Raw genomic sequence first — 14218 nt, 5'->3', positions numbered from 1 at the left:
TCCGGCTGAACACTGAACACTGGATTAATGGCGGCTCTGTACACCTTCTGCACGTGTGTGTGTGTGTGGTGGTAATTGACCTGTCAGGTTTTACCAGTGGGGGTATTAGTCTTTCTATTAAAACCCTCTCCAACATCCATCCTCCTCCTCCTCCTCCTGCCTCACCCTACATCCATCCATCTACACTAATACCTTCAGCTTCACCCTCCAACCCTCGCTGTCCGCCCCAGTGCACAAACATCCACCCCTTTACCTCCTCACAAACAGACGTTATCATCCATCTACAACATCCTGCTGTAGGTCCAACCATCTCAGGCTTCCATCTAGACTCTTCTGTTTAAAATAAACACTTCCTGTTTGAAAAATGTCGTTGATATTTTAATGGAAGCATGAAACACAGGAAAAGAAAAAACTGAAGTCAGCTATTTTTTACTTCCCTGTCTTTTTTAAGTAACAATAAACCTGAAAAACATTGAATGGCACACTTTTTATTGCGGTCCCTGTATACTGATAAAAATCTGTATTTAGGTTTGTTGTATGACAGCCCACTGTGTTAGGAACCTCCAGGCTAATTTCAGTCATGAAAAACATCTCTAATTTTATCAAATTAAGCTTCAAAATGAACAAAAGCACAGCATGTAGCTGGCTGTTAACTTTCAATGAAGGCAGTGACATCAGCTAACAACAGACTGTACTGAGATAAACGGCTTGGTAATTTTATATCGTTGAATCTTTTGGGGGGGGGGGGTTGTTGGGGTTACTCCCCATAGAGATGAACAACTTTCTATTTCACATGTTTACAGCAGCCTTATTCCAACATATCTAGAGTGGATTGCACTTTACTTTGAAGAGGAATAAACTGTTAAGATGAGATTTTTGGGAGGGATTCTTAAGAAACATTACAGTGTCAACAGCGTACATGTAAAATGTTGTGGGTTTACCATCTAAGTCAGAAAATCTGGTGAATCACACCCCTGAAAAATCTGAGTAAAACTAAAATATATAAGGAACACTGAGTGGCCCTTTTTTGTAATTTGTCCCAGTAGTTACTACTGAACTCTGCTGGATCGCAGAGCCCCCAAGCAGCAGCTCTTGCATTGGTTAAAATACGTCAGAAACCATAAGACAGATCTAGATGGAGTAAACTGAGATCTAAGTTTACCTTTAAGCTGATCTACAGAGCTCTCCTGAAGTTAATCGCTCTTCCATAACATTTTTAACAAAAGAGCAAAGTGTGTCAATTCAGAGCTTTGATACTAAAATCCACATGGCTAAAACCACGACAACGGGACTGCTTTCATGATGAAAACACCTGAAGTAAATGACTCCAACTTCCTGTCAGCCTGTCATCCAATCACAATGCTTCAATTTCTATTGCTCTTGTTTTCTTGGTGGTAGCGACCAATCAGGAGCAGCCAACAAGAGACAAGATAGGTATCTACCAGTTTGGAAAGATAAGAAAAAAATGGCCCATCCATCCATTTTCTTCTGCTTATCTGGGATGGGTCGTGGTGGCAGCAGGCCAAGCAAGTCCACCCAGTCATTCTTCTCCCCAGCAACATTTTTCAGCCCTTCCAGGGGGATTCCGAGGAAGAAGACCGCCACAAAGGGAGGTGACTGACAGGCATCCTGATCAGATGAATCAACCCCGATGTGAAGGAGCAGCGGCTCTACTTTGAGCTCCCTTTGGATGTCCTCATCCTACCTCTGAGCCCAGACACCCTCATGAGAAATCTCATTTCAACCACTTGAACCTGTGATCTCATTCTGTCTGTCATTACCCAGAGTTCGTGACCATAGGTGAGGGTTCGAACTAAGCTCGACTGGCATATTGAGAGATTTTCCTTCAAGCTCAGCTCAGTTTTCACCCCAGTGGAGCAGTACAACATCTGCAGTACTGCTAATGCTGCACCAAACCAATCCAGTTACCCTCACTTGGGAACAAGAGGTTGAGATACTTGAACTCCTCCACTTGGAGCAAAGGCACCCTCCCACCTGGAGGAAGCAATCCACCATTATTGGGCAGAGAACCACTGTCTTGGACATGGAGGTGCTGACCTCCAATCAAGATAGATTCACACTGGTCCAACAGATGCATGCATTTTTTGCATTTGGAATACCAAATGCATGCAAAAAATGCACAGGTTTAATAGGGATAGTTGACAGTGATAGTTCCTGTTGTGATTGTTTGCATGTAATTATTTTTTCCGGCCTGATTGTTGATCTGGGTGTGATCTGTACAGAGTTCTATGAGATTCCATCTCCTGTCTGTTCTTTTACTCAGTCTTTATGGTCACGTAAGTACTGAAGCACTCATCTGGTATCCTTGCAGCACATATATTCTGATAGTCAAGGCTGTCCTGAAAAAATAGATGTCCTAACTAGACCGTGTTCGAAAGAGTTGAGATTCTACAGGCATTTTTGCATAACGAATACAGGCGGACCAGACATAGACAAAAAACATGGCTTGGAGTTGCAACAAAACATTAGTTTGATTGCCAATCATTAATAAATACTTTGCTTAAATATGAAGGTTTTAAATTCATGTTATTTCCCAGAGCTTAAAAATATACGAGCATGCTTCCTCCTGCAGTGAATCCACAGCTCATTAAACATGTATGTAAGAATGTATGACTGCAGTTTGTTGGTGAAATCAGCCAAAATCCCCGAAGGATTCATTCAATTCTCTAAAATGTTTTTCACCCACAGCCCATCAACTCCATCCATCTACCTCCTCTCTATCTCCCCTCTCCTCTCCATCCATCCTCCTCCAAACCAACCTCCCACCATCCACCCCCAACCCCCCCCCACACACTCAGACAGCGTTACAAATGACCCTCCTCTCTCCGGAACCATCCATTCCTCGTCCCACGGGGCGAAGGCTTCGGCTTTTAATTAACCCCTGCCTTTTGCAGAGCTGCACCAAATGAAGAAGAAGATTTTTACCTTCTCTGAGGTTCACAATGTGGAGATAGAACATATTATTAGGATCCTCTTTCGCAGATTTATGTTGCTTCATCTGAGGAGTAAATGCACGCAGATGCGTGGAAAATGCAGCGTCTGAGCATTCAAGGTCAGAATAAGAAAAGCTTCTGCAGAAATTCACCAAAAAGACATTTAAGAGTTTTAGATTAACCTGCATGAAGGAAAGTAAAACGTGGGTTTTAGGGTGAATTGCTACGATAAGTCAGACTACTGTCAGTATGTTTATAAACCCAATTCCAAAAAAGTTGGGGCACTGTGTAAAATGTGAAAAATAATCCTATAAACCCATATTTTATACACAGTAGAACATGAACAACATAACAGATTCATGAAAATATTAGCTCATTTTGAATTTGATGGCAGCAGCATGTCTCAAAAAAGTAGGGGCGGGACCATGATTGTGTAGCATCCCCTCTTCTTTTAACAACAGTCTGTAAACGTCTAGGAAGTGAGGAGACCAGCTGATGTAGGAATGTTGTCCCATTCTTGTCTGATGTAGGATTCTAGCTGCTCAACACTCCTGGGTCTTGTTTCCTTTTCTGATGCTCCAAATGTTTTCTATTGGTGAAAGGTCTGGACTGCAGATAGGCCAGTTCAGGACCCAGACTCTTCTCCTGTTTATGAGATGTTTCTATTTACATTTTACACAGTGCCCCAACCTTTTTGGAATTGGAGCTATCCAATGGAGCTATCTATACCATATCTTAATGTGGTTGGATATCGGTTAGCTTTTGCATGTATGCACTCTGTATGTATGCACACCTCACTGTACATGGAACCCAAACTGGGTTAAAACTACTGAGCATGCTCCAAAGTTTCCACACCAGGCTTTTACCCAGAAGTAAGTATGCATAAATGCTTAGCGTAGAAGTCAAGCTATGGTCTGCCTCCAGTTATCGCTGTAGGCTACAGAGATAAAGGAAATCAAATTTGTGCTAAAAGTGCAGAGTATGAATGAAATTTAAACAGCAGGAAGATTTGTCCATGTTTTAGTTGGACATAAGAACAGTTTACTGCTTGCTGCCTTGCTTGCATACTGGCACAAGGACAGCAGTCCAGTCAAAAGGCCAAAGCTAAGCCATAGTCATAGCTGTGTGTAAACAAACAGATTTCTGCTCTGATCACAAACCTACCTGCCGGCTCACTGGACTGACTGATGGCTGGCATAACCCAGAGCATCCCGATGAAGAGGAGGAGGGGGGTGGAGATGAAGGACGCCCTGCAGAGAGATGGAGAGGCTGTTAGCGTGTGTTATCAATTATTTCTTAGATTGTTATTGAGGGAATTTGTGCCCATTCATTGTGTAGAGCAGTGATACCTAACATGTGGCTCTTTCGTGATGATTTGTGGCTCTTTTATGTCTTAATTTGAACAATTATTCCCCCAGAAGACCTTAAAAAGGGGAAACTTTTTTTTGCCACTTTTCATCCATTTAAGCTACTTGTTGCCATTAAATACTGATTTTTTTCATACTTTTTGTCCATTTTTGCCACTTTTTTTCCAATTCAGCCACTTTTATCCAATTTTTGCCCATTTAAGTTACCTTTTGCTATTAAATTCCACTTTTTTGCCCATTTTTGACACTTTTTTTGCAACTTTTTACCCTTTTTTTTCATTTTTATCCAATTTTTGCCCTTTTTCACCATTTTGCTCCCCATTTTCACACATTTAAGCTACCTTTTGTCATTAAATACTACTTTCTTCCTCCTGGTGCCCATTTTAGCCACTTCTTTTTGGCAATTTTATATCATTTTTGCCCTTTCACACCATTTTTCTTGCCACTTTTCGCACATTAAAGCTACCTTTTGCCACTAAATACCACTTGTTTCCTATTTTTTGCCACTCTTGACTGCTTTTTGCCCATTGCAGTCACTTTTCACCCATTTTTTTGCCATGTTTTATCCACTTTTGGATCATTTTTTTGCCACCTGTAACTGTTTTTTTTGTCACTTCTCACCCATTTTTGCGACTTTCTGACCATTTTTCCACATTTTCCTACCCATTTTTTTTGTTGCTTTTTGACCATTTGTGCCTCATTTAACTTATTGTTACTGCTATTTGAAGCTTTTTTTTGCCACTTTTCACCACCTAGATTGTTGGTATGCAAAGGTATTTGCAACTATTTGGCACTTTGGTTGAGTAGGGTTGAGCAACACTGGTGTTGAGCATTTATGAGGTCAGGAACTGATGATAGACCAGAAGGCCTGGCTCACAGACAGAGTTTGATCAACTTTGAATTTAATAATTTACAGAGGACACATCATTTTTTGTTGCTTTAAAATAAAATAATTGAGTCATCTAAAAATGTGGTATCACAGAAATTTCCTCTCTTGCATATTTCACGTCAAAATAAAGCGTATTTCTACTGTGGAGAAACAGAGAGGACTGGACGTTATAAAGAGGGTTTTAAAAAGCTGAAGGAGGAAGAGATGGAGTGAAGCGAGAGCAGACAGTTGCAGAGATAATGTGTCATGGTGGACGATCAGGCAGAGCTAGTGGATCCCAGGAGGGACATACAGAGCGGGAGCTGCTCAACAAGCTCATCCATCACACACTCCTCATGCTGTATGAAGCTCGATAAAGCCTCTGCTGTGTGTTTATGTAGGAGTGTAAAGTGCCACAGGTATGGCAATGACAATTAACCCTCCTCTTAGCCTGGCCCCAAAGGATTCTGGGTAGTTGATTGGTCATTTACAGAAGCTCTGTCATAAACAGCAGTCAGCAGTTTTACACCCTGATCATCATTCAGCTTCATCCCAGACAGCTGCGGACTTCGTTTAGACTTTTCACTGACGCTGGCTCCAATCCTCTTTATTCTACTCATTGTTTTCCATTAGAGATCCTACCTGGTCATTTTTGGCCATCACCTGAGCTAAAATATGACATCATGGCTCTACTGACCACTGATTGGTCGTCACACGAGTGGGATGTCCATCATGGGAACCAAATCCTTCTCAGCATGAGCTTTATACTCCTCTATGGCCTCCAAAACTCTCCTGGACTTCTTAAGCCCTGGTAACAAGGGACCAGTATTACCCTGGGACCTCAGGTAATTTCTAATAATAGAGCAGGAAGTCTGTGTGAATCGACCATGTCTGTAATTTGCAGAGTAAACATTCCTAAGCAAATTACCTCTAAATTATTTCAGCACACACAGGTAATACTAATCCTGTGTGCACAGTGCTTCAGTTGTATTTTGTCTCACAGCTTACAGCCATCTCTGGAACAAAAACCTGAGACTGTCTACATCAATTAGCCCCTTTAAAACAGGCTTTCAAACTAGATTTACTACTGTATTCCAATAAATCCAATATTCTCTTCACTGCTTTTTCTAAATTCACATTTTACATCTACTCTTACTAGAGCCTGAGCATGGATCTCTGAGTGAGGACCCAACTGAAACTGAAGGATTCATGATTTTCTATTATTATTCCAGGAAAAGAAGTGCTATTTGGAAGCTTTAACACGCCCCAAAACCCACCAAACATTCCAGGAACTTTTCACTGGAAACGTATGTGTTTCACTGGTTTCATGCAAGTCCACCACCAAGGGGTCCTGAGGGGGGCCCAAACATCAGTCAGAGGACAGGTTAACAGCTGCATGTATGAAAATCAGAACACATATGTATTAGGGGTGGGAATCACAAGTGGCCCCACGATACAATATAATCATGATACTTTGGTCACGATTCGATATCATTATGATTTTAACCATTTTGCAATACACAAAGTATTGCGATACCATATATTGCGATACATTGTGATCTATACCATTTTTTCAACTGTTTAGCTGACTAAGCATCAGTCTTGCCCTCATGTTTGTCGTATTTCTGCAGTATTTTATTATCATGTAGCACTTCTTGCAAACCTCGTGTGTCATGCCCATCTCATTCTTGCTCTGCTTGCATTTCTAATGTCCTTCCTCTGGTACTGCCATGTTTGTTGTACTAACTTTCTCCTGATCTATCACTGTCCCCCCTGCTGACCTCACTAGACATACAATTGTCCAAACAGTTGATTCTATTTTTCCATTATCATAGACTTCAGTTCATACCAGCAATTATTCCGAAAAAAGAAAAAAAAAAAAAAAACGATACCTGGTGGATGAGACAATACGATATATCACCAGACAAAATATTGCGATACTATGCTGCAACGGCTTTTTTTTCCCCACCCCTAGTATGTATTAGGCTTGGAAAAAAAAGGAAGTCTCTTGTGGACATCCTCTAAAACAGAGATGTCAAACTCAAGGCCCGGGGGCCAAATCTGGCCCGTGGTACAGTTGTATCGGGCCTGCAAGATCATGTGATCTTTCTATTAGAACTGGCCCACCAGTAAGAGGTCTGCAGGTTTTCTCCAGTTTAAAAGTGTAAACTTAACCTTAATGATTTCAAATATCCTCGTTAAATTATTAACACCTGAAAAAGTAAAGAGTAAAAATAATTAGATAAAAAGGAAGGTGGGAAAAGAAACTGATGTTGTCATTTCATATTATTAATTTTGCATCTCACAATTCTGACTTAAGCTTATGATTTTGACATTTTTCATGTTTAAACTTTCAAGATTCACAATTTAAAATTCTAAGACATTTTTTCTACTTGTGATTTTGACTCTCTATATTTGCCATTTTAAAACATTATTTTGCCTTTAAATTTGTTTTGACCTTTTGAACCAATAAGTTTGACTTTTTATCTCAGACTTTGAGCCTTTAAACTCATCATTTTGACTTATTTCATCTCACAATGATTTATTGTCTTATTTATATTTTTTCATGTTTTACTCATGGTGAAAATGAGGTTGACAGTTTATGTTTAAATGTTGACCTTGTTAGGCTCTTAGGTTAGGTCTAAATTCAGAATCTGTGATTAACTTTGACACTCCTGGCCTAACTAGTCCGGCCCTCAGGATGTTTCACTTGAGCAAATCTGACTCGGTATGAGTTTGACACCCCTGCTCTAAAATGTACAGGAAGTGAGGCCCAACGCTGTTCTATTTTTTAGTACTTTAAACTGTGCACCAACACCGATAATTCCATACAACTCTTAACAGCAAACATCACAGAGGGATGATCACACATCACTGAGCCTCAACACATAATCATAATCATAATCTTTTATTTAGTCACAGCGTCCCCTGTGGACAGCAGACTTTTTCCCTTGCTTAAGATTTGCCTGAGTTAAATAATTTCTAATCTCATCTAAGATCATCTTTGCAATAAATAATTAGCATGGCTACTAAAAACCATCCAGGACCATGAACAAATCCCAACAGGAAGTCTACCAGCTTCACCTCAATTTCAAAATAAGGCTTTTTCATAGAGTTAAACCTGCTGTAACTTCTTCAGAAATTCATGTAAGCGCCCCCTATTGGCAACAGGAGGTAACATAATTGGGCCAATTGTTTATTCTTCTCACTGTACAGAAACTATTTATTTTGAAAGTAGCGTCATAGTTTCCATGACACTGACATCTTTTATTAAAGGAAACTTCAGGGGTGATGGCATTTCCATATCTCGCCATTTCACAAGAAGATGGTCTTGCGCTCATATGAAACATCTGATATGTCTTAGGGTTTTTTCCTTCTACGCATTCAAAAGTGAATTTCATTGTTTTGCTGTAAGAAGCCGTAACTGTAGGCGGTAACACCTCCTACATAAAATCTCTTAGCTTCCTTTGATTTAAATGATGAATATCAGTCCTGCCCCAACTACATCGACACATAAGAATCTTTGTTATACTGCCACCATCTGCTGACAAGTGGAACTACCACATATACAAAGAGCATTATTTTAAACTTCCTGGCAGGATCTACATGATCTCTACATGGGTTCATGAAACCAAATAAAGCTCCACACCCAGACGTATTTATGTTTTAATTTCTATGCTCTTTAATCCAGTCAGTTTTGTAACTGTTTTTAACTCTGTAAAGCACTTTGACTTACTCTGTTTGAGCAAACTTTTTAACAGCATGAAAACAAAGTGACTGTATAACAAGTCACGCTAAAGTAGGCCGAAATCTCTCTGACTACAGCACCATGAGATGCAAGTAAATAGATTTTTACCCTTATTTATGACGACAAAAAGGCTGAAAGTTGGATAAAAATCCAGCCTGCATCATTGGGAGGATTCATATAAAGTCTGAATCCAGGAGTAGCTAAGTTCTGCTCTGGTCTGACTGATGTTGGTCCAGCGAACATTTCCTGAAATCATTTGTTCGGATTATTCGAGCCGCTCTGCCAGCAGACATTTTTATATTTCTAGTTTTAATTAAAAGCAGACGTCTGATGATGAACTGTCACCATCTGTTTCAATCCTACACTCTTTCCTTTGACTGCAGACCTCTGATGATGATGATGACGGTGATCATAATGATGATGAAGAGGCAGGTGGACTGCAGTGCTTTTTGCTGATCACTGCAGAGTCCCCAAACTGATCTGATTGACGATAATCTGATTATCAGCCTGGATCGATGGGACGTACCGACGCTGCCAGCTGACAGGCTGAGAGCAGAAAATGTGCTTACCTTAAAATGAAAAACACTCAACGGTTACACACACATTCCTGAAATTAAGGAGAATTAAGCTCTGGAAATATTCACCCAGTGATACTTAAACTTTTTAAAAGCTAACCTCTCTGATATGACAGTGAGGTGTTATGGGATTATAAAATTATAATTTTTAAAATGGAGGCTGGTGTCCTTTCTGTTAGCTGAAAAGTAGTTATTGACAAGGGTTTGAGGTAATGTGAAATCTTTTTTATTTTTAAAACGACTATTTGAATGCAGAACTGTCGATACAAGTAAAGAGAAAACAGGAGTTTGCTTTTATAAAACATCAGATAATTCACTCAGTATCAATAATTATATAATAAATCTTGTTTAAAATAAGCTGTTGTCACTGAATGAACAGGCATAACTGTGTTGAACTCTCATAAAATTACTTTTACTACTACAGCAACACAGGCTCGTACCAAACTCGGTTAAAGAATGAGAATTTATAGCAGCAAACTTTTTCAGCCTTAAGGGTCTTAGGGTGCACAAAAATATTCAGTTATCCATGCTCAGTCCAAATAAATGCCAGCTTTTATTAGAAGGGTCTGGATGACGCCCCCTCTCGCAGGCCGCTACCGTGAGACGCCGCCTCTGTCAGAATGGAAGTGACGTAATTTGCCCACAAGTTTTTTTAAAATTCCCATTTTTCCATAAACAATGTCTGGCAGTTACATCCTTAAAATAAAATGTCACAAATATTAAAGGCTAAGCAGCATTTCATAAACAAAACAGAAAAAGTGTTCGGGATTCAATTTTGAATAGACCGGTTTTAGAAGTAGTTATGCTAACAGTGGCTCGCTTGGGCTTTGTAAGGTTTAGCTAAAGCAAACATAGCTTCGCTAACTACATAGCAAATGTTATTGTGTACATGTTATATGACGTTCACACAACCACTTCTAAAACGGGTCCAGCTTTGGTGAACATAGTCTAATCTAACGTGCTAACATAGATTTCTTTGCTTTAACTTTAGCTACTTTACTTCTGTAGCTACTTTAGCTATGTAGCTTACATAGCTTTGTTAGCTTTAGATTTAGCTACGTTAGTTGCTCTGCTTTATTACCTACATATCTTATGCAGCTAATATGGCTTCATTAGCTTTAGCCTTAGCTACGATAGCAGTGTCAAGTGTTTTCATTCCTTAAAGCTGACTGTTTACTCAGCTTTACCACACGTTTTATGATTAGGCTTGTAGGTCAGGTTTTTAAGTGTAACTTTTCTTAGCCTTATTTTATTTTGAAAGTTTTGGCTTTTGTTCCCAGTCTGACAGAGGCAGTGTCTCACTGAGTGGTCTATAAGGGATGCGTCAAAGATCTACAGTCTGCAGCCAGACTGTCTTGACTTTCATGGCTAAACAAGGTTTTTGTGATTGTAGTGATAATAACCGTAGATTTCAAAACGAAATAGTTATGATGACTTTAGAGCAGGTTGATGAAGTATTAGCCGAAATAAAGCAAAAATGATTTAACTTCCAGTTTGATCTCAGCTTTTACATTTCGGAAGGAATAACCGACAATAAACTTTAAGCTGGAGAATTTCCAAACGATTATTCGCTCACGCAACTCATACGGAATTAGCCACTGACTTTCTACGATGGTTGTGTAACTATGAGAGGATGTTTGGTGTGGTATTTTTGTCCGAAAGGTGGCAATTGTTACAAAAATGCATGAGAATGTGATATTTAAACCTTAGCTTTAACATTAAGGAAAAGTTCACCGATTAAACAATAAACTGAGGTGTTTCAAATAAATATTTGTGCACTGAACTCTGGGTACGACTTAACAGCAACGTAACGTTTTCTCGAATGGATATTTCCCTCAAACACAAAAACTAATCTAACAACCTTATTTGTCTGAGCAACTGTCATTGAATAAAACCACAAAACTGTGTTTAACTGCCGTTAAAATTAATTTTACGACTACAACCTCACGGGCAAGTACCAAACTCGGTTGAACAAATGCTGAATTACGGTCAGCACAAGAGCAGAATGTCGACTTAAATAAATTCTTACAAATTAGTAATATTTATTGACTCTTAAGAGTCTTGAGCATTATTCGGCTACAAAAATATTCACAAATTCTACAGTTTAGTTTCACCGAAGTCAACTATACTAAGACAACGAGGTGTGCTTGGGATCGTCGTATCACCGCGTAGGCGATAAAAGTAATATTTATGTTAATATGAGGGGATGTTAGTGTTGTGTTTGTTAGCCGAAAGGTAGCATCTATTACAAACATCAATGGAAATGTGACGTTTTGATAATAGCTTTTTTGTTTAGGGTAGAATTAACCAATACAACATTAAATTCTGTTATTTTAAAACCAATATTCGCATGCAGAGTTGTCGATAGGAATTAACAGCAAAACCATGGATATTTTGACCGTATGTTGGAAATTTTCCGCCACAATATTATGGTACTACGCTTGATTTACATGAGCCACTGTCATTGAATAAACCTTGCAGAATACGTTTAATTCTCACTGAACTGAGTGTACTCCAGGTTCGTACTGAACCCCATAGATAAAATCTATAATTAAAGGCGAAATAGGTGAAGTATACAGAGGTTGACTTACATTGACAGCAGGTGAGGCAGCGCTGCTCGGTGCCAGTCTAGGAGGGATAAACCGTCCTGGGGTTGCAGATCCGAGTATCCCAAGGGGGCGGGGCGGCACCAGGACCGGCCGTGACAGTGGGGGTATCCCGGGTCTGTCTGTGTTTACTGTACGAGGTGAGAGAAAGAGTCCTGCAACTCTCTCCGTTACCACCGGGGGCAGCGGGGCTCTGATGATTAACGACCCCGTGTCACGGCCCGATCACGGCTGTAAATCTCCAGGAATAACGGCTGGAGCACCGGAGCCGGTCTCTGCGGGTCTGGGAACTCTTCCAAATGCGCGCGAGGATGCTGTCCCGTTAATTAACGAGCCACGCGCAAATTAAATGATTTTCGGCTAAGGAAGAGTTACAATTAACGCTAACAGAGGCCCACAGAGATAGAAAGTAAGGTTTAAACACACTGTTACGAGTTCATTTAAACTTTATGAGTGTAAATTTGCGCTAAAATAGCTGTAAAACCCGCTAAAAATGAGCATATGACGCAGCTGAGAGCTCTGTGTCTGTGCCGGTGTGTTTAAGTAGGAAGTGCAGGCTCACTGTTTTCCGGTAGTCGCTCCTCCTTCTCAACAACATGTTGCGACATCGATCAGTGGGATTTACCAGTAGAGAGAGCACTGATCACTGTCTGATCTGTTTTCACTGACTCAGAGGAAAAGTCTTCAAACACCCTAAGCATGAGCTGTAACTCTGCAAGAATACAACCAAGACCAGTATTCACAACACTGGTGGACTAGAAGGGGGGCAGGGGTGAACTGCTGCTCATATTTACTTCTGAGAGACTCTGCCTTTCTAAAATACTCCTCTTATACCAGTCATGTCACTGACCTGTTGCAAAATAACCTGATTAGTTACAAAATGCCCCTCCAACTGCTTTAATTATTAATATTTCATTTTTTCAGGAAATAGAAATAAATCTGTGTTGCTGCTGGATCATTATAGAAGAACCCGTTTAAAAATACAACATTAAATCAATAGAAACATCTCAAACACGTTCTGTTGTGAAAAGACTAAACATTTAACGGCCAAAGTTCACAGAATAGCTAAGCCACTGATCATCAACTGACGGCCCAGGGGCCATATCAGGCCCCCCGAAGCTTCCTGTCCGCCCCCCGAAAGATCCTTAAATTCAGAAAAGAGGAAAAGAAGATGTTGTGGTCTTAAGATTATCCTTAGGCTTTAAATGTCTGCAGCTGTTAAATCTATCCCACAGACAATTAAAATTAAAATAGTTTTGGAATGATTCAACATTTGATCTGTTTTTACAGAATTTTACTGTCATAATTAGTAGATATTTTAAAAAGGGTTAAGGTTGGCTGAAGTGCTGCAAAAATGACCAGATAAAGTGGTGAAAAGGGGTTAGAGAGTAGCACAATGGGTAATAAGTGGCAAAATGGGTTGTGAAGTGGTACAAAGGAGCAAAATTTGGCAGAAAAGGTGGTAAAAAAGAGGTCAAAATGTGGCAAAAATTGTTAAAAGAGGAAAAGAAGGGGCAAAAAGTATCAGAAATTGGTTACACATGATAGAAAATAGTGCAAAATTTAGAGGAAAAGGGGTTAAAAGTGACAAAAATAGAAGAAAAGTGGCACAAATTAGTTATTACATGCAGGAAAAGTGGTTTGAATGGGTTAAAGAATGGCAAAAATTGGGTTAAACAGGCAAAAAGTATCAGAAATGGGTTAAAAGTGGCAAAAATGATTTTAAAGTTGCATAGATTGTTGACAAAGCTTAATGAAAAGTTTAATGAGAATGAGAAGTAAAGTGGCAAAATGGATAAGCGTGGCACAAAGGGGATGAAACATGCAGGAAACATGGTTTCAAAAGGGGTTAAAATCTTGCAAAAATTGTGTTAAAGGAGAAAAAGTATCAAAAATGGGTTAAAAATGTCAAAAATTAGTGAATACTAACATAAGTACTAAATACTGAATACTAAATTACAATTGGCGAGGGCCAATATAGATAATAGGGATAGATCTCACTGGTAATGCTGGAAAATGTCCTGTATTTTGAAAGAAAATACAAATACTACCACAATAATATTTCAATCAGACCAAAATATTTATTTAAGTTTTGTTTAT

At 39.5% G+C, this 14218-nt stretch overlaps 1 protein-coding gene across 1 annotated transcript in view; it reads right to left on the bottom strand.

Moving 5' to 3' along the window:
- The window catches only part of LOC121522567 (interleukin-1 receptor accessory protein-like), a 45716-nt gene extending 33054 nt beyond the window's left edge, over nucleotides 1–12662 (bottom strand). Inside the window, exons 1-2 of the mRNA XM_041807101.1 lie at nucleotides 12104–12662; nucleotides 4119–4204 (exon numbers count right to left, since the gene is read on the bottom strand). Coding sequence (XP_041663035.1) covers nucleotides 4119–4204; nucleotides 12104–12105 — 88 coding nt within the window. The 5' untranslated portion in view covers nucleotides 12106–12662. The remainder of the gene's footprint in view (nucleotides 1–4118; nucleotides 4205–12103) is intronic.
- Between the last annotated feature and the right edge of the window lie 1556 nt (nucleotides 12663–14218).

Source organism: Cheilinus undulatus, linkage group 2 (genome assembly GCF_018320785.1).
Source record: "Cheilinus undulatus linkage group 2, ASM1832078v1, whole genome shotgun sequence".
Lineage (NCBI taxonomy): Eukaryota > Metazoa > Chordata > Actinopteri > Labriformes > Labridae > Cheilinus > Cheilinus undulatus.
This window is presented reverse-complemented; position numbering and strand designations above follow the sequence as displayed.